The sequence below is a fragment of the Sus scrofa genome, chromosome 18 (assembly GCF_000003025.6).
Source record: "Sus scrofa isolate TJ Tabasco breed Duroc chromosome 18, Sscrofa11.1, whole genome shotgun sequence".
NCBI classification, from domain to species: domain Eukaryota; kingdom Metazoa; phylum Chordata; class Mammalia; order Artiodactyla; family Suidae; genus Sus; species Sus scrofa.
This window is the reverse complement of record NC_010460.4, coordinates 6429593-6454114: the sequence shown is the minus strand read 5'-3', so window position 1 is coordinate 6454114 and position 24522 is coordinate 6429593. Positions and strand designations below refer to the sequence as shown.

At 46.9% G+C, this 24522-nt stretch overlaps 2 protein-coding genes across 5 annotated transcripts; both read left to right on the top strand.

The window, feature by feature from the left end:
• GIMAP7 (GTPase, IMAP family member 7) lies at nt 1140-6910 on the top strand. 3 transcript variants are annotated; one of them, XM_021078915.1, is made up of 3 exons: nt 1172-1266; nt 2814-2880; nt 5248-6701. In XM_021078915.1, the coding sequence occupies exon 3, from the start codon at nt 5282-5284 to the stop codon at nt 6182-6184; it is 903 nt and encodes a 300-aa protein (XP_020934574.1). In that variant the 5' UTR covers nt 1172-1266; nt 2814-2880; nt 5248-5281; the 3' UTR covers nt 6185-6701. The 3 variants fall into 3 exon arrangements, with proteins under 3 accessions (XP_020934573.1, XP_020934575.1, XP_020934574.1); XM_021078914.1 differs by lacking the exon at nt 2814-2880 and having other exon boundaries at nt 1140-1266; nt 5248-6910; XM_021078916.1 differs by lacking the exon at nt 2814-2880 and having other exon boundaries at nt 1140-1266; nt 4992-6910.
• GIMAP4 (GTPase, IMAP family member 4) lies at nt 1152-24229 on the top strand. Of its 2 annotated transcripts, none has more exons than XM_021078913.1 (3): nt 1152-1266; nt 19353-19406; nt 22099-24229. In XM_021078913.1, exons 2-3 carry the CDS (start codon nt 19367-19369, stop codon nt 23010-23012), a joined length of 954 nt encoding a protein of 317 aa, XP_020934572.1. In that variant the 5' UTR covers nt 1152-1266; nt 19353-19366; the 3' UTR covers nt 23013-24229. The 2 variants fall into 2 exon arrangements, with proteins under 2 accessions (XP_020934572.1, XP_013846200.2); XM_013990746.2 differs by lacking the exon at nt 1152-1266 and adding an exon at nt 16575-16677.

The following is a 24522-nucleotide window of genomic DNA, read 5'->3' as shown; positions in this document are numbered from 1 at the left end:
TGTTGACGTCAACTAGAAATTCTTAGTGCATTCTGAACGAAGGGCCTGGCATTTTCATCTTGTGCCAGCCTTCACAAATGACATAGCTGGCCCCGATCTGTGCCTTTTTTGGAAATCAGGAAGTATTACCTAGGGCCCTTCCAGGTGACCCAACAATCTGACCAATGATAGGGGCCAATCATATGGCCACTCACATCAAATATCCAAATCTAGCTGCTTACTTCCCTGGGTAGCCGCCCAATGGTCCACCACTTCCTACCACATCTGGTCCTCTTGGTACCTTCCCTTGTGCTTAAGCATGGACAAATCCAATTTCTCAGGGTAGTGAACCAAAATATACAATCAAAACCAAAATATTTTTATGAAGATGCAACAGACAGCTGAACCAGCTGGTCAACCTGCGGGCTTTGACAACCTGTTCCTCATCTCAAAAAAAACTTTCAGAGCAGGTTGGCATCAGCCACTGGGTAAATCTAGGATAATCTAGCTCTGCCTAGGCTGAAGATAGGAAAAGGTGGGAGAGTTGGGAGGGAAAGCTGAGTCCCTTTCCTGAGTGGATCTTTATTAATATGCATAATTTCCAGCTTGAAAGAAAAGGAAAAAAACTGCATAAGCAGTGTGGTCCCTGGAAGATATTTTTCCAGGCCTCATCCCCTCATTTTCTCTTGGTTCCCAATGGTGTAGAGCCTCTTGGCTTTGTATGTGAGTGCTGTTATTTGAAAGAGTAAAGAAAGCCGCAAAGGACTCTAATAAAGACCCCTGCTATTCAATCAGTGGGCAGTCTCTCCAGGATACACCAATGTCTGACTTCCTTATTTCCTGAAGCAGTCCGCAGTCTCCCACTGCACCCAGGGGAGATGGTCACACACTGTGTCTGGCTCTCTGGGCAAGATTTAGGTCATTTAATCAGGGCTTTTTAGATCCATCGCTGTAATCCCAAAGAACCGGCACAACTTTGGAGATTTGGGTGCGATGGCAGGCATGCGGAGAAAAAGGTTTCAACTTGACACAACGGAAGCATGCACCCAATGATGGGGCAGCATTTCTGTCTCTTTAAAAGCAACCCATTCCTGCACTGGCTCCACCCAATCAGCTTCCACCCAATCAGCTTCCACCCAATCAGCTTCCAAACCAATCAGCTTCCTGGTTCTGGCTTTTCAGAGGGTGCACACACACACACTTTCCTCTCATAGTTCGAGCAAAAGCACTGGCTCAAGCAGCTTCTTCAGCGAAAACCTGACAACTCATCACCTCATTCAAAATAAGGTGAGCTTGGCTGCGTAGAGACCCCTAGGAGAGGGATAGAGCTGTGAGGGCTAGTAGGATACAGGGAGTCTGGGCAGGGGGTGGATTCTGGCCTGAGAAGGGACCAGGTGCTGTGTAAACCACACGGCAAGGAGGAGTGGCAGTGGAGGAGGGTAGGGCTCTATTAGCATAATGTCCACACATCTCTTATTTAATATCGACAAACTCGTGCTGAGCAGGCATCTTCCATCCAGCGGCTGTTGTGATAGACAGTGAGTGCTGATTGATAACCCAGCCTTTTCCCTTCATAGGAAATTCGTGTCCCCAAGGCAAATCTTTAGAGCTTGAAGGCAATTCAGAGACCCTCAGACTTAATCCCTCTTCTTACTGAAAAAGAATCAGAATCCCTGAGGGTAGTGACCTCCATAGGGGACCCAGGTCAATCCCTAATGGTGGAAGAAATCGAGAATTCAGTTTGAATTCTTTCTTTTCCTTTTTTTTCTTTCTTTCTTTCTTTTTCTTTTTGCTTTTTAAGTTGCACCCACATCACATGGACGTTCCCAGGCTAGGGGTCAAATCAAAGCTGCAGCTGCCGGCCTACACCACAGCCACAGCAATGCCAGATCCGAGCCGCACCTGTGACCTACACCACAGCTCACGGCAACACCGGATCCTTAACCTACTGAGTGAGGCCAGGGATCAAACCCTCATCCTCATGGATCCTCGTAGGATTCATTAACTGCTGAGCCACAAAGGGAATTCCCCAGTTTGAATTCTTTCTAACATCTAACACAGAGGATCTGTGTCCCTAATAGTCTATCGTATGAGCCGAGGAGCAGGTGCTAAGGGGAGAGGATTAGCTATGCTAAAGAAACAATATGTGCGAAACCCTCCTCCTGCTGTCTCTAATTACAGGCTTGCTACAGTTCATTTGGGAAAGAGTGGACTACTTGCCCAGATCTACCTCTAAGCTATTGTAAAGTGAAACTAGAGAATGATGGGCCTGAGAAGGAAGAAGAGGCTGTAGTGTGCAGTGGTTAAGAGTGAGTGTGTAGGAGTTCCTGTCGTGGCTCAGTGGTTAACGAATCCGACTAGGAACCATGAGGTTGTGGGTTTGATCCCTGGCCTTGCTCAGTGGGTTAAGGATCCGGCGTTGCTGTGAGCTGTGGTGTAGACTGCAGACGCGGCTTGGATCCCGTGTTGCTGTGGCTCTGGCATAGGCCAGCGGGTACAGGTCCGATGAGACCCCTAGCCTGGGAACCTCTATACACCGCGGGAGCGGCCCTAGAAAAGACAAAAAGACAAAAAAAAAAAAAAATCAAGGAGTGAACGTGCAATCGGACTGACTGAACTGATCCCCCTCTGCTCGAGCCCTCTGAGCGCAGTGACCTTGGGCAGGTGCCTCAGAATTCTTGAGCCACATCGGTTTCCTCATTTAAAAAACTTCAGATAATACAGTCAGCTTCCTTGCAGGTTAGTTCTGGGAGTAGGTGAGACACAACTAACCCTCGAACAGCATCAGCTTGAACTGTTCGGGTCCGTGTTAACACAGGGATTTTTTTCAATAGATGCACGTTCGGCCCTCCACATCCTGATTTTGCGCTGGCAGATTCAACTAACCAGGATTCGTCCAAGGTGGGTTGAATCTGCCCGTGCGAACCCCCTGATCTGGAGAGCCAACTGTAGGAGCCAATTTATATAAGGGACTTGAGCATCTCTGGACTTTGGAATATTCGGGGGAATCAATCAGTCCTTCCACAGATACAGGGGGGTGACTGTAACATAGGAAACATTTTTTAGGGTGCTTGGGGTACAGTGTACATTCAGTAGTGTTTACACTACACCCAGGTTAAATTTTTTTATTGGGGAAATTTTTTAAATTTATTCAGAGATAAAGGGAACACTATGAGGAAATTCCATGTACCTGCACCAAACTTCAACTGAATTATCAATGTAGGGGTCTTGTGTCATTTATATTGCTACCACTTGGCAGCCACCCCAGATTACTTTGAAGCTTGTGTCAGACCTTGTGCCACTTTATTAGTAAATACATATTCAAGGATTTATGAATATGTATGTCTGAAAGATAAAAACCATCTGAAAGATATTACTGTTATCAGACTTCAAAAAGCAACTAGAGGAGTTCCCTGGTGGCTTAGCAGGTTAAGGATCTGGTTCACTCCCTGGCCCAGGAACTTCCACACGATGGTAGTGGAGCCAAAAAGGAAGAAACAAAGCAGCTAGAATTTTTAAAAAATACTAGTTATGTTCATATTTCCCTGATTGTCTCATGATTTTGAAAATTGTTTGAAGCTGGATCCAAGTAAGTATTAAAATTGTGACTTCTACCTTCCTTGTTTCTTGCTGAGAAATTTCTTTAAGAAAGAGGAAGTCTTTTGTCCAAAAGAAGTGGACAGTGTACATTTTGTTGATTACATCTCCAAAATGTCATTTAACATGTTTTATGTGAATTTATATTTAGGGAAAGTCTTGATCAGATTAAAGTTTGGCTGGTTTTTCGGTGGGAGCGCTTCACAGGTACACTTGTAAACATCTGTCAGAAGGCACATATTGGGAGTGGCGCAGTGGTTAACGAATCCGACTAGGAACCATGAGGTTGCGGGTTCGGTCCCTGCCCTTGCTCAGTGGGTTAACGATCCGGCATTGCCGTGAGCTGTGGTGTAGGTTGCAGACGCGGCTCGGATCCTGCGTTGCTATGGCTCTGGCGTAGGCAGGCGGCTACAGCTCCGATTCGACCCCTAGCCTGGGAACCTCCATATGCCACGGGAGTGGCCTATGAAATAGCAAAAAGACAAAAAAAAAAAAAAAAAAAAAAGAAGGCACATATTGTTTAGTTGTCTCAGATATTAATGATCACCTAGAGTCAAATGATTTCATCAAGGGTCGCAAATTATGATATTCCAATTCTATCATTCTTTCTTCATTTATTAGATGCAATAACCTATAGAAAGAAATGTCCCCTCAACCATTCTTTCATTTCCATGAGGCATAGTGATATAAGAAAAGCAAGACAAATGCTGGCTTCTTTCCCTTTATCTGTCACTGTTCAGAATGACATAGTCCCAGCATACACCAAAGGGAACAAACTGACTTCTTTTAAAAAGACAGTGTTGTTATGAACACATGGATTTTAACATATTTGATATGTTTCAATCCGTTGGCAGTATTCTTCTTATTGATGCTCAGATTGTCTCATCTTTGTCCAGCTGGGGCCTCTTCAAGTTGGCTCTGAAATCCTTGTGATAAGATCCTAGCAATTTTTTTTTCTTTTTTTGTCTTTTAGGGCCGCACCTGTGTCATATGGCAGTTCCCAGGCTAGGGATCTAATCGGAGCTGTGGCTGCCAGCCTATGTCAGAGCCACAGCAACACGGGATCTGAGTTGCATCTATGACCTACACCACAGCTCAGGGCAACACCAGATCCTTAACCCACTGAGTGAGGCCAGGGATCGAACCCGCAACCTCATGGATGCTAGTTGGACTTGTTAACCACTGAACCAGGATGGGAACTGCTCCGATGCTAGTAATTTTTGTATAGCATCCTTGTTGTCTAGTATGACAAGATGGTTCAGGTTCAACTCGTACATTGCCTGACACAGACCTGGAATCCGTACTTTCTCCTAAAAGCCCTAATTTTTTGCTGGGAAATGGCATTTGACGACTACCATCTGCACTAAGAATGCTCATTTCTATGGGGCTAGTCTTTGTTTTTATGTCTTTTCAAGGGACTTCAAAACTATACAAACACACGCACAGCTAAGACTATGATTCCCAGCGCTCTTTCGTGGGGATAGTCTTTAACGACTTTGCTATTGCTTCCAAGCAACTGAACTGTTTAATTTTCCTGTCTCTACTGGGATCAATAAGGATGACAGACGCTTCGAAGTTTTCAGAGAGGAGAAGAAAGAAAAGAAGAGATTTGGGAATGGTTCCTCCTTACCTGAATTAAGACCCCTTTCCCCTCTCCTTCCTTTTCTTAAGGTTTTGTGGGTACCTGAGCCCCCCTGAGAGAAGCATGGCTGACTCCAAGGACAGCACGCTGCGGATCGTGCTGGTGGGGAAGACGGGGAGTGGGAAAAGCGCGACAGCCAACACCATCTTAGGGGAAAAACGATTCGAATCTAAGCTTTCTCCCCATGCCGTCACCAAGACCTGTCAGCAAGCCTCCCGGAAGTGGAAGGGGAGAGAGCTTCTTGTCGTAGACACCCCTGGGCTCTTTGACACGGAGGAGAAGCTGGACACCACCTGCAGGGAGATCAGCAGGTGCATCTTTTACTCCTGCCCCGGGCCTCACGCCATCGTCTTGGTCCTGCAGCTGAATCGCCACACGGATGAAGAGCAGAAAACCGTGAAGCTGATCAAGGCTGTGTTTGGGGAAACAGCCCTGAAGCACATGATGCTCTTGTTCACGCGCAAAGACGACCTGGAGGACGGCAGCCTGAGCGACTTCATCGGGGATGCGGATGCAAACCTTCAAAGGATCATCAGGGAGTGTGGAAACCGCTACTGCGCCTTCAGTAACTGCAGCAGAACAGACCAGGCTGAGAAGGAAGCCCAGCTGCAGGAGCTGGTGGAGCTGATCGAGCAGATGGTGCGGGACAATGACGGGGCTTACTACACCGACAGCATCTATGAGGACGTAGACGAAAGGCTGAGAAACCATAAGGAAACCTTGAAAATTCTCAATGAAGAGTTACAAATGGAATGTGAAAATATAGAAAAGAAATATGCCCATAAACCACTGCCAGAAAAAGAGAAGGAAAAAGAATTGGTGCGGAGGAGGCACAGTGAAAACGTAAGAACTCTAACGGAAGAAGCTGAGAAGAGTATCCTTGAGGCTGTTTTCAGTAAGATTAAGAATCTGCTTTCGAGGTGTGGAAAATATTTTGGGAATGATGTACATTGCGTTGTTTCTTAATTCACTAGAACTTGTTCATATGGTAGTTTGAGTTTCCCAAAGATGGCTAAAACTGTATCTTCTTTCTGACTTAGTCTTACAACTGTTACTCCTGTCATTGAGTCATGGGTCTGCGTCCCTCACCTTGAAATTGGGTGGACTTTGTGTCCTCTTTGAGAAAGAGGGGCTGGTTGAAGGGATACCGTGTGACGTCTCAGGTTCGTTGGGGAAAATGCCTCCTTGCTCTCTATGGATGCTGGCCCTGGACATTTGGCCACCATATGGTGAGGACGTCCAAACTGCCCATCAGGAGGCCCACAGGAAGAAGACTGGAAGTCACCGGCCCACAGCTCTGGCTACTGTTGCATCTGCCAGCCAGAACCAACTTACCAGCCATGCCAGTCAGGCAGCATGGAAGTGAATACTCCAGCTGCCAGGTGACAGAGTGGCCAAGAGCAAAGATGAGGCATCCTTACCAAGTCCTGCCCAAAGTGCAGATACATGAGAAAAAATAAATGATTGTTGCTGTTTTAAACCATTTGGATTTTTGTTATGCTGTGCTGGCTAAGCAGAAGTAACTATCTTCCCAGCTCATTCCCCACAACCCTCTGCTCCCTCCTGTCCTTCCACACAATGCCACGGAATTTGAGAGTTTATGAAATTGACATAAGAGGGAAATGATCTCTTATATAGCATTCAAAGACTCAATTTAGAAAAATAAATAAAATAAAATTCAAATAAATCCTGCATACATTAACGGTTAGCACCATGGGTGATGTGTGTTGTTTCAACCCACATCTATGAGTACTTTGTTGGCGAAGCACCAGGCTCTTCTGGCACCATTAATTATTCTGTGGTTCATGGAGATATGGAAGCTGACAAAGTCTCTTCTCGTGTGTGTGTTTTTTTCCCCCTTCTCTCTGTCTCTTTTTAAGGTATGAGTCTACCTTAAACTGTCCCTGACTCTAACTTAAAAATCTCTTCTGTGCCAAATGTTTTTCATTTGCCTCTGCAGATGACACGGCCCACTTCTTCCCTCCTGCGTCCTGTCCAGGAGGCTGGTCTCCGTGGACTGCGCTGTGGGGTCCTTGCTCTCTGACTTCTGTTTGGTTTCTGCCAGTGGGAAATCCCGGGAGATCTCTCGAGGTGTAGAAGCGTAAGATCAGGCTATTTGCTCTCTCCTGCTTCTTTCGCTGCAGGGTCATCTCTGACTTGCTGCAACCCTAAGCTGGAAGTCATAGCTTCTGCCCTGGTGGCCTCTCTACCCAACTCTCCTGCTCGGTTCCAGCTTTGGTTCACCGCTTGGGGCAAGGATGTAATTCCCTCACTGTCCCCAGTGCTCTCCCTTGTCTTTTCCAAACCCTGTGCCCATAGCTTGTAGGAAGCCCCTTCCCTTGACGCCCCTCCAAGTACCTAATTATAGCAGAGGCCATTTCTTTGCTGCTAGAATCCTGACTGATATTGATTTCCCCCAGGTATATCTTATCTTTCAGAGTAGAATATAAGATAGACCTTATGCTATCTATTTTTTTCTCTCTTAGAGCACTCCCTAATTTTTATTGCCCCCCCACCCCGATTCCCTCTAGTGTTTTCGGCCAGTAGAAAAATCTCTCCTGACAGCTGAAATCTCTGGGACAAGTTTCACCACACATACTGACCTTGGCAGTGAGAAGATGAAAGGTTCTGTCTTGCTAAAATACTTGTGAAACTTTGGCGTCAGAGGGATGACTTCATATCATGTATAACTCAAATCGTTGGAAGTTTTACACTTGTCCTTGGTTTTATCTATGAACATGACTGAGAGTCTTTCATGCCTTGGTGAATTTGGGGGAGACAGGGATTAGAGATTAAATCTGGAGAAAATAAGATCCCACACACTCGCTCGTTCTAAAATTCATCACAAATATTAGGAATAGAGTAAAGACAGCATGGAAGAAATGCCAGGAAAACATTCATTATATACGTGAGATAACGTGGTTAACCCAAACTGCTCTTCGCCATGAGGCAGTTCTTATATTTAGAGGTAGTTCCTTATGAGTGACTGCAATATTATCTCTAGAGAGCAAATTATTCATGCATCTTCCTGACATCTTTCATCGAAGGGCCATTTAAAAGACGGAGACTTGCAGAAGCATCATGCTTTCAATTACCTTGTGTATGTCTCGGCACTTGTTAGGGCCTCCTGAAGATGCCACTGAGGTGAATTGATTTCTTTTCTCTTGAGATCATATTCTACTTTGAAAGGTCAGACATCCCCAGGGGGGAATCAGTAAATCAAATGGACATTATCTTCTCCCTTTGCAACTGACGGTACTAACGGCCCGAACCCAGATGGGGACTTGAACCTGCATTTTAAATGAGCACTCACCTGAGGTCTGGACTCACTGAGGTTCAGGTTCTTTATGCCTCTGCGCAGAAGGAATTCAGCGAGAGACACAGTGACAGGCAAGAAATAGATTTATTAGGATAGGACGCTTGTGAGAGATGCAAGCGGGCAGCCACGGACACTCTGCCCCAAGGATCCGGTGGGCTACGGTTTTATCATCCGGGGGGAGTGGGGGTGGGAGAAGCCCGCCTCTTCCTTTCTGGGAGTAGCAGCTCCTCCTTGGTATCCAGTAAGTTGTGCAAATCAGCAGAAGGGTGGTCCTCAAACTCCTGCCCTTGGTCTGAATCTGAACACAGCCCTCATCCCATTCCCCACCCAAGGACCTGAGGCAAATCTCGCACTTCCACTAGTCAAGCAAGCCTGCCTTGTGCTGATGGCTTTCTTTTTTTTTTTTTTTTTGTCTTTTTGCTGCTTCTTTGGGCCGCTCCCGCGGCATATGGAGGTTCCCAGGCTAGGGGTCGAATCGGAGCTGTAGCCTACGCCAGAGCCACAGCAACGCGGGATCCGAGCCGCATCTGCAACCTACATCACAGCTCACGGCAATGCCGGATCGTCAACCCACTGTGCAAGGGCAGGGACCGAACCCGCAACCTCATGGTTCCTAGTCGGATTCATTAACCACTGCGCCACGACGGGAACTCCCTGATGGCTTTCTTGAGCAGTTGTTAGCTTACAGGGATCTCCCAATGTCCCCTACGTTTCCCTCTTTAAGGTTCTTTATCGGGACTTCTACAGCTCTCTGTGGCCGCTCCATCCGTATCACCTTGACAAACAAATGCTTGCCCACTGAGTTATCTTCACATTCCTTAGATCCCAGTGTTCTCTGAAGGTGCTCCTGAGTCCTGAGATCTCTAGCAATTCCAGCATTTACTGTGTGCATGATTCCCAGTGTTGAAATACCTGAGAGCCATGACCCATAACTGGGCAATCGAAGTAGCATTTATAGGAGAAGACTTGTGTAAGAACTCGGGGCTTGAGGTCAACTGCAAAGGGTAGGTCAGGTTTGTCCTTGCCAGTGATTGGAGTGATAATCCCACTTCTTCTCAGAAACAGGAACGTTAGGGCCTGCAGCTGAAACTGTCAGGGTGAACTCGCTTCGGCTGGTGTCCAGTTGAGCATCAGATGTCAAGGGAGGATGGGCTGTAAAGGTCCCGCATTAACCTGAAATTTTGGACAGAAGATTATGGGAGCTGCCTGGGGTGAACGTGGCATGACAGTAGCAAAAACATTGATTTCAACAGAGTCTTCAGTGTTGCCAACACCCAAAGCTCTGTTCTAGAAGATCTGTGTAGAACTTGCAAAGGAAGGAGCTGGAAAGCAGTTATGGGAGGTTTCCTTCTTCAGCTAATTCAACAGCTATTTGAAGAGGTCGCAAGAGTAACTGAGCTAGTGCCCTGTGGGGCTCCTGGGCACACACGCTTTCTGTGTCCTCCATTTCTTGTTTTTGGGGGAATAAGCCTCAGCTTCCAGGACCTTCCCTGAGTTCCAAAGGGCACTTGCTAATCAGGGAAGGGCGGGGATGCAGAGAGCAGGGAGGAGCCGTCCAGAGACCACAGTGCAGACTTGGGGCAGGTCCTGGTTCCTCCTGATGAGACTGTTAATGTGTCCTCGGTATTAAGTCGCCAGAGGACACAACTGACCACTCTGCATGATCCAAACCCCTGCCTACGAGATTTAGTAAATCAGTGGTTCGGATCGTGGGGCTCTTGGTGGAAAAGGTTGCTGTTGACTTGAGAAATCATCGTCTTAACCTGTGTTTTCTCTTGCATGTGACAGTATTGTTGCTGTGGCATCTGCCTCCAGTGCAGCCACATGCCACCAAATGTGCCACCTCCAAGCCAGCGAAAGCCCTCACTGACCACTAGGGGGCACTGCGGGAGCGGGGAGCGCCGGAGAGCAGGGGAGTGAGTGATGGGGGTGGAGAGTTGGGCCCCAGAGCTGGACCCACGCCACTGAGGGGTCCCCACCCCCTCCCCTGCCCTTGGGATGTGTGTTCTGCCTGGGCCCCCCACTCCCAGAAGCCACCCCAAGGATACAGCCTTGAACAGGAAAGTGATGTTGAGACTGTCTGGATGGTACATGCGACGGAGCCCACTTAAAGCCTCGAGATACACTTAAATGTTTTTAAATAAGGTCTAGTTGATTTACAATGTTGTGCCAGTTTCTGCTGTTCAGCGTAGTGACCCAGTCACATGTGTATATACATCACTTCCTCGTGTGTTCTTCCATCATGTTCTCTCACAAGTGACTGGATATAGTTCCCTGTGCTGTTCAGCAGGACCTCATTGCTTCTCCATTCTTCTTCTTCTGCTTCTTTGATTTTTATTTATGTATTTATTTATTACTTATTTACTGAGTTACTTTGTCTTCTTAGGGCCACAGCCATGGCATGTGGAAGTTCCCAGGCTAGGGGTCCAATAGGAGCTGCAGCTGCCAGCCTACCCCACAGCCACCAGCCTACGCCACAGCCACAGCAAGGCCAGATCCGAGCCACATCTGCGACCTACACCACAGCTCCTGCAATGCTGGATCCTTAACCCACTGAGTGAGGCCAGGGATGGGACCCCCATCCTCATGGATCCTAGTTGGATTTGTTACCGCTGGCCACGACAGAACTCCCTTCCCTTATTTTTGAGAGCGATGTTCCCTGAGTATAGAATTTTAGGTTGGCTGTTATCTTCTTTCAGCATTTTGCAAATCCGTTTCAACTGTTTTTTGGCTTCCTTTGTTATTACTAAGGAATCAGCATAGTTCCAACCATCTCTGGGTCAAAGGTCATCTGTCTGTTCTCTCTGATTACTTTTTAAGACATTCTCTTTGGTTTTTTTTTTGTTTTTTGTTTTTTGTCTTTTTGCTATTTCTTGGGCCGCTCCCACAGCATATGGAGGTTCCCAGGCTAGGGGTTGAATCGGAGCTGTAGCCACAGGCCTACGCCAGAGCCACAGCAACGCGGGATCTGAGCCGCGTCTACAACCTACACCACAGCTCACAGCAACGCCGGATTGTTAACCCACTGAGCAAGGGCAGGGACCGAACCCGCAACCTCATGGTTCCTAGTCGGATTCGTTAACCACTGCGCCACGATGGGAACTCCTCTCTTTGTTTTGATGCCCACAGTTTTACTATTATGGGTTAGGCTGTGAATTCTTTCTTTTTCTGTTCTTTTGGCGGGGGGGAAGAATACGCCTGCAGCATATGGAAGTTCCCAGGCTAGGGGTCGAATCACACAGAGCTACAGCTGCTGGCCTACACCACAGCCACAGCAACACAGGATCCAAGCCACATCTGCAACCCATACCACAAAAAAAAAAAAAAAAAAGATTGAGTGTTCTCTGGTGGTGCTGTGGGTTAAGGATCAGGCATTGTCACTGCTGTAGCATAGGTTTGATTCCTGGCCTCAGGACTTCCACATGCCACAGGCATGGCCAAAAATAAAAATAATTTTTAAAAATAATCGACTTGTCAAGTTTCTACAAGCAGTTTTGGACTTTATTTATTTTGGTTTTGTTAGGGCCGCTCCCATAGCATATGGAGGTTCCCAGGCTAGAGGTCTAATCGGAGCTGTAGCCGCCGGCCTACACCAGAGCCACAGCAACGCAGGATCTGAGCCGAGTCTGTGACCTACACCACAGCTCATGGCAACGTGGGATCCTTAACCCACTGAGCGAGGCTAGGGATCGAACCCGCACCCTCACGGTTCCTAGTCAGATTTGTTAACCACTGCGCCACGACGGGAACTCCAGTTTTGGATCTTAAAACTCCATTGTCAGGATTCTAAAAGGCAGAACAACATCCATCCACTGATGACCCTAGTTTTTTTACTCTGTTCAAGACAGAGCGGTGGCGACTGTCCGTAACGAGGCTTCCTCTCCAGGGTTGAGTCCATTTTGAGCATCACCCCATGGAAACGGGGGATGTTGACCTTGTGTCTTAACACTTCTAGCCTGTGAAGGGACCACAGCTGCGCGGGACAGGTGAGAGCAAAGGGGAAAGAGTTTGAAGCAGGAACTGGGTGTGGCTGAGACAGGGAGGAAGCGCTGTGCACAGGTAAATTCAACAGCCATTCTTGTTATTGCTGCCAGATTCTGAGAAATGGGCTAACCTCCATTGTAGACCACAGATTTCCTGGGGACTGTGTGCTGTGATGTGTGTAAAAATAATCCTCTGGTCTCTTTACCATGTTACTTCTAGAAAAGTGGTACAGGTATATTTTTACATGCATAAGTAAGTAGCACCTGGGTTGAAAAAGGATGTCAAATTATGAAGCGAAACCAGAAAATACGTAAAAGAGCCAATGTTGTTGAAAAAAAACAACCTGCAAAGCCTTTGAGGCTTTGAGCTTCAGGAGGTGCGAAAATGGGGTCCAGCTGTGCATAGGAAGAGACAACAAACTCACATTGTAAAAGGGCCTGGAAACAAGGTAGTGTGATAACTTGTGGCCACTTTTTTTTTCCTTTGTCATATATATATTTTTTAATATTTTCACCCAGTCTCTGCTTTGCCTTTTTTTTAATTTTTATTTTTATTTCTGTATATATATTTTTTTTCTACTGCACAGCATGGTGACTCAGTTATACATACATGTATACATTCTTTTTTCTCACATTATCATGCTCCATCATAAGTGACTAGACAGAGTTCCCAGGGCTACACAGCAGGATCCCATTGCTCATCCATCCCGAAGGCAACATTCTGCATCTATTGACCCCAAGCTCCCAGTCTCTCCCACTCCCTCCCCTTCCCCCTTGGCCACCACAAGTCTGTTCTCCAAGTCCATGATTTTCTTTTCTTTGGAAAGGTTCCTTTGTGCCATATATTAGATTCTGGATATAAGCGATATCATATAGTATTTGTCTTTCTCTTTCTGACTCACTTCACTCAGTATGAGTCTCTAGTTCCTTTCATGTTGCTGCAACTGGCATTATTTTGTTCTTTTTTATGACCAAGTAGTATTCCATTGTGTATATATACCACATCTTCCTAGTCCAATCATCTATCAGTGGACATTTGGGTTGATTCCATGTCTTGGCTATTGTGAATAGTGCTGCAGTGAACATGCGGGTGCATGTGTCTTCTTTAAGTAGAGTTTTGTCCGGATATATGTGTGGCCACGTTTATAGTCAGTCCACCACAAGTGACTAGCCTGGTTATGTCCAACTATACCAAAATGGCTGCAATTTTTCAGCTTTATTGAATTTTAATTGGCATAAAATAAAATTCATTCACCTTTTTTAGTAGATTCAATAATCAATTTAAAAATATTTCCAAGTCTCGATATTTTCCATTAGCTTATATATGTGCATGCATGTTGCAATGTATCTCCCTTTTATTTTATTCTGCTATTTTTACATTTGTTCCCTTTCACCCATTTCTCCCACTCCCACCCTCAGTGCCTGCCTCTGGCAACCACCAATCTGTTCTCTGTATCCATGACCTTGGTGTTTGTTTTGTTTTGTTTAGATTCCATATATAAGTGAGTTTATAGAGTATTTGTCTTTCTCCGTCCAATTGATTTCACTTAGTGTGCTGCCCTCCAGTCTATCCATGTTGTCACAAATGGCAAGTTTAATGGGTGAATAGTATTCCGGGGTGTGTGTGTGTGTGTGTGTGTGAGAGAGAGAGAGAGAGAGAGAGAATGTCCTTATCCATCCATCAGTGGACTTTTAGACTGTCTCTGTATCTCGACTATTGCAAATAATACTGCAAGGAACATGGCGGTGCAGATATCTTTACTAGTTAGTGTTTTCATGTTCTTTGGATAAATACCCAGAAGTGACATTGCTAAACCCCATGGAGTTCTAGCTTTAATATTTTGAGGGGAGTTCCCGTTGTGGCACAGTGGTTAACAAATCCAACTAGGAACTATGAGGTTGCAGGTTCGATCCCTGGCCTTGCTCAGTGGGTTGAGGATCCGACGTTGCTGTGGCTGTGGTGTAGGCCGGCGGCTACAGCTCCGATTGGACCTCCATGTACCACGGGAAAAGGCAAAAAGACAAAAAAAAAAATTTTTTTTTTGAGGAAACGTCATACTATTTTCTGCAGTGGCTGCACCAGGTTTCACTCCTACCAACAGTCCATGAGATTGAGGTTCCCTTTTCTTCACAGCCTCACCAACACTTTTTGTTTCTTGACTTTTTGATGATAGTTATCCTAACAGGTGTGAGGTGATATCTTCATTTCTCTCTCTTCTTTTTTTCCGTTTAGAGCCACACGCATGATGTACAGAAGTGCCCAGACTCGGGGTCCAATTGGAGCTGTAGCCATCACAGCCACGGCCACACAGGATCCAAGTTGAGTCTGAGACCTACCACAGCTCACGGCAACGCCAGACCCTTAACCCACTGAACAAGGCCAGAGATTGAACCGGTGTCCTTCTGGATACTAGTTGGGTTCATTACCACTGAGCCATGATAAGAACTCCTTCATTTCTCTTTTCGATAGTTTGTTAGTGGATAGAAATGCAACTGGTTTTTGTATATTAGTTTTACATCCCGCGATTTTACTGAATTCTTTGATGAGTGCTCGTGGTTGTCTAACGGCATTTTTAGGATTTTCTATATAGGGTATCATGTCATCTGCAAATAGCGACAGTTCTAGTTCTCCCTTTCCAATTTGGACTCTTTTTAGTTCTCTTTAAAATTAACTGTGGCAAGGACTTCCAAAACGATGCTGAATAAAAGGGGTGAGAGAGCGCCTCCTTGTCTTGATCTTGGAGGGCATGCTTTCAGCATTTCACCGTTGAGTATGTTGGCACCTGTGTTTTCCACTGTACCATCTAATCTACAGGTGATTCCTCCTGCTGTATGTTTTATTCCAGGTATTGTATTCTTCAGCTCTGTTTGGTTTTTCTCTACATTTTCGACCTCTTGTTAAATCTTTACTGTGTTTATCCATCAGTGTCCTCATAGAATGAGCTTCCCAGAGAGGCTGCTGCCCAGGTCTCTGTCCACAGGGGAGTCCCGGTTGCCTCCTGCCTCTCTGGGAGGCTCTCCAGGATCAGCAGGTGGGTCTGCCCCAGGCTCCTTTCCCGTTACTGCTCTGGGTCTCAGAGCCTGTGAGATTTTGTTTGTGCCCTTTAAGAGTGGCATCTTTGGAGTTCCTGTCATGGCTCAGTGGTTAACAAACCCGAATAGGAACCATGAGGTTGTGGGTTCAATCCCTGGCCTTGCTCAGTGGGTTAAGGATCCAGCGTTGCCCTGAGCTGCGGTGTAGGTTGCAGACGCGACTCAGATCCTGCGTTACTGTGGCTGTGGCATAGGCTGGTGGCTACAGCTCCGATTCGACCCCTAGCCTGGGAACCTCCATGTGCTCTGGGACCAGCCCCAGAAAAGGCAAAAAGACAAAAAAAAAAAAGTGGGATCTCTGTCTCTGGCCTTCAGTGTCAGATGTTTGGGGAGGCTCATCTTTCTGGTACAGGATTCCTGCTCCCTCCCCAGGCCCCTTGCTCCTTGGAGCACCTCTGCAGTTCTGATTTTCTTCCCGTTTGTGGGTTGCCTATCTCAGGGTGTGGGTTTTGAGTGTGTCCCCTCTTATCTGCCTTATTGTGGTTCCTTCTTTATATCTTTAGTAGAGGAAAATCTTTTCTGCTAGTTTTCCGGTCACAGTTGCTTTCTAAACAGTTGGCATTTTGGTGTCCCCATAGAAGGCGGTGAGCTCAGGGACTTCCTCCTCTGCCATTGTGGCCACGCTCTGAAGGGCACCTCTCTGGGGTTTGACCCAGGAGTTTGTGCTCGAATTTCAGCGCCTGACCCATATGTCTCCCCTCCCTATAGAGTCTTTGCATGATTTTCTCATAGGATAGCAACTAGTCCGATGTGGCTATTGAACTGTCAATTAAGCAAAAAGAAAGAAAATTAGCCATTCAATTCTTCAATCACACTCTTCACATTCAAGGACTCAAGAACTTGTGTGGCTAGTGCCTACCACCACGGTGAACTAGGCAAAACAGTCCCATCCTTGCAGAAAGGTCCAGCACCACTAGGTAATTAAGTGGGCAGGTCTCTTGCAAGCAAGTTTGGATAGCTCCTCCCCCACTTCCTCTCTCCACCTCTTTCCCAATAGTTTAGTAGAACCTCTGGTTAGCAAGGCCTTCAAAGTTAGCCAAAGGAGCAGGACCCACATTTTTTAGGTAAGGAATAGGGGAGTTGGTGGGAAGGCAGGGAGGGAAATGTGTGCTTTAGGGGAGAGGGCACTTCTGCTCTGGATTTATATGCTAAACCTCCCTGTAAACCTGCTCACAGAATGTCGTTCTCATTTGTTTCTATTTCCTGCTTTTGCTGCTTTTAGGCTGTAATCTGTTTCATAGGCAGCGCCCTCCAGATTGATGCCTCTTTCAGGGGTCACTGCTTGGAGGATCCTTGTACCAGTAAATGATTGCTTTTACCATCAAGAGCATTTATAAGTAAACGTGAAGCTGTTAGGAACAGGGTTAGCTGAGCAGACAGGATTAGCTCTGTGGGGAGCTAGTGGCATATAGAGCACTGGGAGATGGAAGAAGCACAGCTCAGCCTGCCTCCGTCTCAAAGCCAGCACACAGTTCAGGATGAGAGATGCTGTTACCTCGTTAACTATCTGCTCAGAGTTGCCCCCTTTGGACCCTGTCTCCTCAGGAACAGTCCCTTAGTGGCCTTTGCCCAGAGTTAGGGAAGGAGGTAGGAGATCGGAGGCGAGGTAGATGCCTTGTTACTGTCTGCAGCTCCGGAGAAGCTGGGGGCCAATGGGTGCTTGTTCCTTAGGCAGTAGGAGGAGAACTCAGCCCTCCGATGCCAGTAGGGAGAAAAGTTCGGTCCTCTGGTTTTACACATGAATTAGGAGAAACAGAGCAGCTTTAAAGAAGGTTGAAGCCACAAACCACATGGTGGATGGAGGCTTTAAGAAACACCGACATCTATTTTGTTTTCCTATTTATGGTGTCTCACTCCTTCTCCTCACACCAATCACCCACATCAACTCTGTGACCAAAGCTGAGTTTTCAATAGTCTCTGACTTCTCCCCAGTTTCCAAGAAGCGGTTTTCTACTCCTTATCCCTCGGCCACTTTCAAAAGAAGTGCCCTTCTTTCTGACAGTGTTTCAAATTTGCATTTAGTGACTTCCTGTCAGATGAGCCTGTCTTTGACAACTAGCATTTCCAGCCTATTCTGGTTAAAATCTGCTCTAATAAGGGGTCTTCAAGTGGCTTTCTCCATTGTCAAACATTAGTAGGCAGCAATGAAAGAAAATATCTAAAACCTAATACTATGTTTCAATAATATGAAGAGTTTCTTTAACAAGGAAAGGATAGTCTTTTTCACAAATCAGATGTGGGCTGGACATAAAGATCAATCAGAGAGGAGGCAAGAATCAGGGGGATTTTTTAAAAATTAATTTTTTTTCAGCCACACCCACGGCATATGGAAGTTCCCAGGCCAGGGGTCCAATCAGAGCTGCAGTTGCCAGCCTACACCACAGACGACACCAGATCTGAGCTGCACCTGTGACCTATGCTGCAGCTTGCAGCAATACCAGATCCTCAACCCACTAAGCAAGGCCAGGGATCGAACCCTCATCCTCACAGAGACGACACTGGGTCCTTAACCCACTGAGCCACAACTGAAACTCCAGGGGGATGTTTTAAAATCAATGCGCTTACTTAAAAAATATGTATTGTCACTCTTTGTCCAATATCACCCTTGCCCCTAGGGAGTAAAGGGACATATAAGACACAGACGATTCCCCATCACAGACCTTACAGTCTAGGAAGAGACAGTAAAAATGAGGACAAATAATTTTCTCTTGTAATGTGGATTCTGTGGACATGCTTGGAGTGCACCAACTCCATTGCAAAGCTATCTTGTTGGTTGGTGATGGTGGTAGAGACACCGGTTCTAGAGAAGTGACAGGATGCTGAGGCCTGAGAACTGAACAGGAATGAGCTGAGCATGAGACTGGTCGGGGGAATGGTCCCGGGAGAGCTTAGAGGATTGAGCGAGCATGGGTGAGACCAGTATGGCTAAAGCCTGCTGAGAGAAAGAGACAGCAATTGACGGTGCAAGGCCTTCTGGACTTTTCCAAGGGCCTTCAACTATTTGAAAAATAAAAAGCAAAAGGACGTCATTAGGGAATTTAAACAAGACCCCCCTCCCCCAAAAATCAAATTTCCGTTTCAGAAAGGCATCTGATTATTGAGTAGAGAAGGTATGGAAGACAAATGCCACTTGGGAGGCTGCTGTAGTCCCACCAAGTGGCGGTGGTTTGGATCAACATGACGATGGGGAGCCATGGACACTTTTGAGTTTAGGGGAAGTAAAATCAGTAGGACTTGGTGATGGACTGATGCTCAAGTTAGGAAAGAGGCGTTGTAGATGAACCCCAAGATTTTTCACGAGCCTCAGGGAGGCCATTTACTGAAATGGGGGCCAGCTGGGGATGGAGGTCCAGGGCTCTGTTTTGTCCGCGTTCTGTTTCACATGCCCATAAAATTGCCAGGTAGAGAAGTTGAATGGGATCTAAAAGTCTGGAACCCTGAGGAGGGTCCAGGCTGCAGACTGCCTGTAACCGGCATTCGAAACAGTCATTCGCCGACTGGAGTGGGGAGTGGTACCTAGAACCAGTGCCAAGGAAGCCCTGGAAGCACTTCCATCTGTGTAAAGCAAAGTCCACAGTCTGCAGGGAGACTCATAAAAGAGAACTGAGATGTATTGGGAAACAGAGGAGAGGAAATCGAGGAGGAAGTTCATGGAAGAAGAGAAACTATTGGTAATGAAGTCGACACATTTCCAGTTACTCTCCGTTTCCCTAAAATGACCTGTTGTGTTTATTTCCAGGTGTTCAAACTACGATGGCGGCCCAGGACCCCAGTAAACCCAAGACCAGCCATGGTGAGAGACTGGGAAGGCCAGGCTGGAGGGAGGAGGGCTGGCGGGGGGTGGGGGGGGCTCTCTCCTGTCCAGCCAGCCAGTCACTGTCTGCATGAGAGCAAACCATTTTCAATCCCATTTCTTATTTTCCCTTCATTCACTCTGCTCTTTCCTTTCTCTCCACCGTCTCTCTTTTCTCCTCAGGATGTAGCTTTTTTTGAAGTTCCTGGGTTAGGGGTCTAATCCAAGCTGCAGCTGCCAGCCCACTCCACAGCCACAGCAGCATGGGATCCAGATGCGTCTGTAATCTCCACCACAGCTCACAGCAACGCTGGATCCTTTAACCCACTGAGCGAGGCCAGGGATCAAACCCCTATCCTCATGGATACCAGTCAGGTTCTTAACCCACTGAGCCACAACGGGAACTCCCTCACGATAGAGCTTAACCACTTAGAGGAAGAGAATTAAAAACACCCTGACTGATCCCAGGCTTGATCATTTTTCTGCTTTGAAAAATCTTGCTGCTTCCTGCAGTGGGGACACACCAGAACAGTGGCTTATAGCCTCTCTGGTTGCTTTCCTGCTCCTCTCTTTAGCCTGAGAGAGGACTGGGAAGGGGGAATGTGGGCATAATTAATTGCTCATTTAGGTCCCAAATTTCCCTGCTCCTCGTGGCTTCACTATGTCCGATAAATTCAATAGACTTATCTCTCGGCTTTCACTTTACTTCCTTATCCATAGAAATAGATTATATCATTTGAATTTCCGCTGTTTGGCAAACCACCCCGCAATTTAGGAGCCTACAACAACAATGATTTCATTGGCTCTCCATTTTGCGGGTCTGTTGGGCAGTCCTTGGGGCTAGGCCAACTTAGCTTAATCTCAGCCAGGCTGACTCGTGCATGTGCAGAGGCTGGTGGTTCGGGATGCACAGGGATACCTTGGGAAGCCTCACAGGCATGTCTGGTCGTCAGCAGGCTCTTGGGCAGGCCGGGGGGGACAGAAGTCACAGGGCCTTGAGTCCCTCATCAAGTAGACTAGTCCAGACCTCTTCATAGGGCAGATGTTAAGGTTCCCAAAAGCAGAAAGAAAAGTCAAACCGCAGTCTGTCAGCATTTTTGGAGTCTCTGCTGGATTGTGTTTTCACGATCCGATTGTCCAGAGTCAGTCACATGGCCCAGTCAGAGTCAAGGATGCAGAAGCAGACTCAGACTCTTTTTTTTTTTTTTTTTTTTTTTTTTTTTTTTTTGCTATTTCTTGGGCCGCTCCTGCGGCATATGGAGGTTCCCAGGCTAGGGGTCGAATCGGAGCTGTAGCTGCCGGCCCACGCCAGAGCCACAGCAACGTGGGATCCGAGCTGCGTCTGCAACCTACACCACAGCTCACGGCAACGCCGGATCCTTAACCCACTGAGCAAGGGCAGGGACCGAACCCGCAACCTCATGATTCCTAGTCGGATTCGTTAACCACTGCGCCACCACGGGAACTCCCAGACTCAGACTCTTGATGAGAGGAGCTGCAAATCCACATCCCCTAGAAGGACGGAGATGGACTGATCCAGGGCGCAGTGGGTGAAGAATCGGACTACAGTGGCTCGGGTCGCAGCTGTAGCTGGGATGCGATCCCGGGCGCCAGAACTTCCATATCCTGTGGGTGCAGCTGTAAGAAGAAGGGGGAAACATCCTGAAGACGTTAACTGTATACATATATTAAAGAGCTATGTCTCTCTACCACATACAAATACAGAAAGAGCAGTTAGAGGATTGGGTGTTTAACTTAACACACGGTTATTTTAAAAACATAGTTTCAGTTGCTGTGTGCTGCTGCCCCGATATTAACTTTTAACTCTCCTAGGAAGTCAAATATGCTCCAACAAGAAAAATTAAGAAGGCGTAAATATACAGATGTTAAGCTGTATCCCCCACCCCCATTTATCATGTATCAGGAATTTGTATAGTAACTCCAGAGAACTGTCAATATGGTTTGTCTCTAACTCTTCAACCTATTAATTTAAAAATATCAAACCTTCAGAGTTCCCATCGTGGCATAGTGGTTCACGAATCCGACTAGGAACCATGAGGTTGCGGGTTCGGTCCCTGACCTTGCTCAGTGGGTTAAGGATCTGGCGTTGCCGTGAGTTGGTCGCAGGCGAGGCTCGGATCCCCCGTTGCTGTGGCTGTGGTGTAGGCTGGCAGCTACAGCTTGGATTCGACCCCTAGCCTGGGAACCTCTATATGCCATGGGAGTGGCCCTAGAAAAGGCAAAAAAAAAAATATATATATATATATATATATATATATATATATATATATATATATATCAAAACTTCACTAGATTTCTAGGCTAAGGTCATTAACTTTAAACCATGGTGTAACCCAACTACTTGGCTTCTTAATGGGAAAAAGAAGTTTCATCTTGAATATAAGTGGCGCGGGGCAGGGGGGTGAATATTTCCCAGCCTCTTACCTACACAAGGTCAGAGTAAGAAGCTCAAGGGGGGACCCTGAAACGTACCTAGGCAGTCCCCAAATACTGCAAGAAAGAACAGCAGGTCCAGAGGGCTTTCTATAGATGTCCCATGAGTGCAGAGGGCACTCGTGGGTGAGGAGCCTAGCAGGGCATAGAGAAAGGCACCAGTGGGCAGAATCCTTGCAGGGAAGACCCTTGGAAGGTCATCCTAACACCGTGTGCCTTTTGTTTCCTGATGTTCCAGGGCTTAGAAAACAAAACCTCAGAGATTCACAGCTGAGACTTGTCTTAGTGGGTAAGACCGGGGCAGGAAAAAGTGCCACAGGGAACAGCATCCTGGGAAAGAAAGTGTTTCCTTCCGGCATTTCGGCAAAATCCATCACCAAGCACTGTGAGAAGGGGAAAAGCACCTGGAAGGAGAGAGAGGTGGTCGTCGTGGATACGCCTGGCATCTTCGACCCCGAGGTACAGGAGGAAGACACTGTGAAGGAGATTTGCCGCTGCATGATCCTGACCTCTCCGGGGCCGCATGCCCTGCTCCTGGTCATCCCCCTGGGCCGTTACACGCCAGAAGAGCACAAGGCCAGCAGCAAGATCCTGACCATGTTTGGAGAGAGAGCCATGCAGCGCATGATTCTCTTGTTCACCCGGAAAGACGACTTGGAAGGCACTGATTTCCATGAGTACTTAAAGGAAGCTTCGGAAAGCGTTCGCGAGCTGATGGGCAAGTTCAGAAATCGCTACTGTGTGGTCAACAACAGGGCCACGGGAGAGGAGCGGAAGCGCCAGAGGGATCAGCTGCTGTCCCTGGTCGTGCGTGTGGTCAAGGAGTGCGGAGAAAGATACTACACCAATTACTTGTATGAAAAGTCCGAGGAGGTGATCCAGAAAGTCATAGAAGAAAATCGCAGGGCAGAGCTAGAGAGAGAGAAGGCGAAGGGAAGACAGGAGTGTGAAGAGAAACCCAAAAGCCAGCAAGATGAACTGGAGCGCAAAAACCAAAGGACGCAGATGGAGAGGGAGGTGGAGGAAAGGCAGGCTTCCTGGGATCAATGGCAGGAAGACGCCAGAGACAAAATTGATCTGAACGAGATTCTTGAAACCATCTTAAATGTATTGAAGATAGCTTCCACCCTTTTCTCACTGTTCAGGCTTTAAACACTCAGATGCACCTTCATGAAACTCTGGCTCTCTTTCCTGCATATTTCCAGGCCGCCCTGCCCTATGTAGGTCAGGCCAATCTCGTTTTCCTGTTTCTCAGGCTCTCCAGACTAAGCAGCAGAGTGAAGGTCACTGCTGGCAGTGGGTAGGTGCTTGACTGATTGAACAGGGCAGGGACAAATTCTCAATCTGTGACACTCCAAAGCAGAAAGAATTGACACGCCCTACCCGTGGAGCCTTTCTTAAAAGCACAGAGGCCAGATATGCAGGAGGCCAATGATGACCCCCTCTACTTCCCCCTAGTAAAATTTCTCCTCTAGATTTTCTCTAGATTGGTAGGTAATCTCCCCCACTGTGGCTTCTTCTCACTTAATTTTGCCCTTAAGACCCCAGCAATCATGTCACCCAGAGAAGTTCTTAGCAAGTTCTATTCTTTGCATTCATTTTTTTAAATGATTTTTATTTTTTCCATTATAATTGGTTTGCAATGTTCTGTCAATTTCAACTGTACAGCCAAGTGGCCCAGTCACACATACGTATATATTCTTTTTCTCACATTATCCTCCATCACGTTCCGTCGCAAGTGACTAGATATAGTTCCCTGTGCCACACGGCAGGATCTTATTGCTTATCCACTCCAGATGCAATAGTTTGCATCTAGGAACCCAGACTCCCAGTCCATTCCACTCCCTCCCCCTCCCCCTTGCAACCACAAGTCTGTTCTCCAAGTCCATGCGTTTCTTTTCTGCGGCAAGGCTTGTTTGTGCCATGTATTAGATTCCAGATATGTTTGATCTTTGCATTAGTTAAGCTTATAGATGGAGGCAGTTATAGAATGTTTCTAGATGAAGAGAAATTTGTTTACTTAGAATCTGACGGAAAGACTCGTTCCTTCTCATATGGCCATTGAAGAACAAAGAGTTGTCTGGAAAATAGATCCTTTGGAACTTAACTAGTGAAATGTCAGAAAAAATAAAAGACAGAGATTCCACAGATAGGAGGAAAAGATGTGATATATTCAGATGTACGTGTGGAAACTCTTTGACCAACATCAACCAGTTTGCAGAATAACCAGTTCTCTCCTTTTCCTGTGAAACCAACAGCTGCCACCTCACCTCCATCACCCCACCCCTTGGCGGCATACTGCTTCCTCCTCGCCCTGCTCCCCCACCCAGCTACTTACTGTTATGATAATAAAACTTTTCTGTTCTCTATTTGTGCAAATGGGCATTTGTTCCCCCCACACCCTCCCCTTGGAAAACACCACTACCACATCTTTCTTAACACAGAGCTGGGAGTTCCCACTGTGGCTCAGCTGGTTAAGAATGCAACACAGTGTCCGAGAAGACGTGGGTTCAATCCCTGGCCCTGGTCAGTGGGTTAAGGATCTGGCATTGCCGCAAGCTTCGGCATAGGTCACAGATGCAATTCCGATATGGCATGGCTGTGGCTGTGGTGTAGACCTGCAGCTGCCGCTCCAGTTCAACCTCTAGCCCAGGAACAGCCA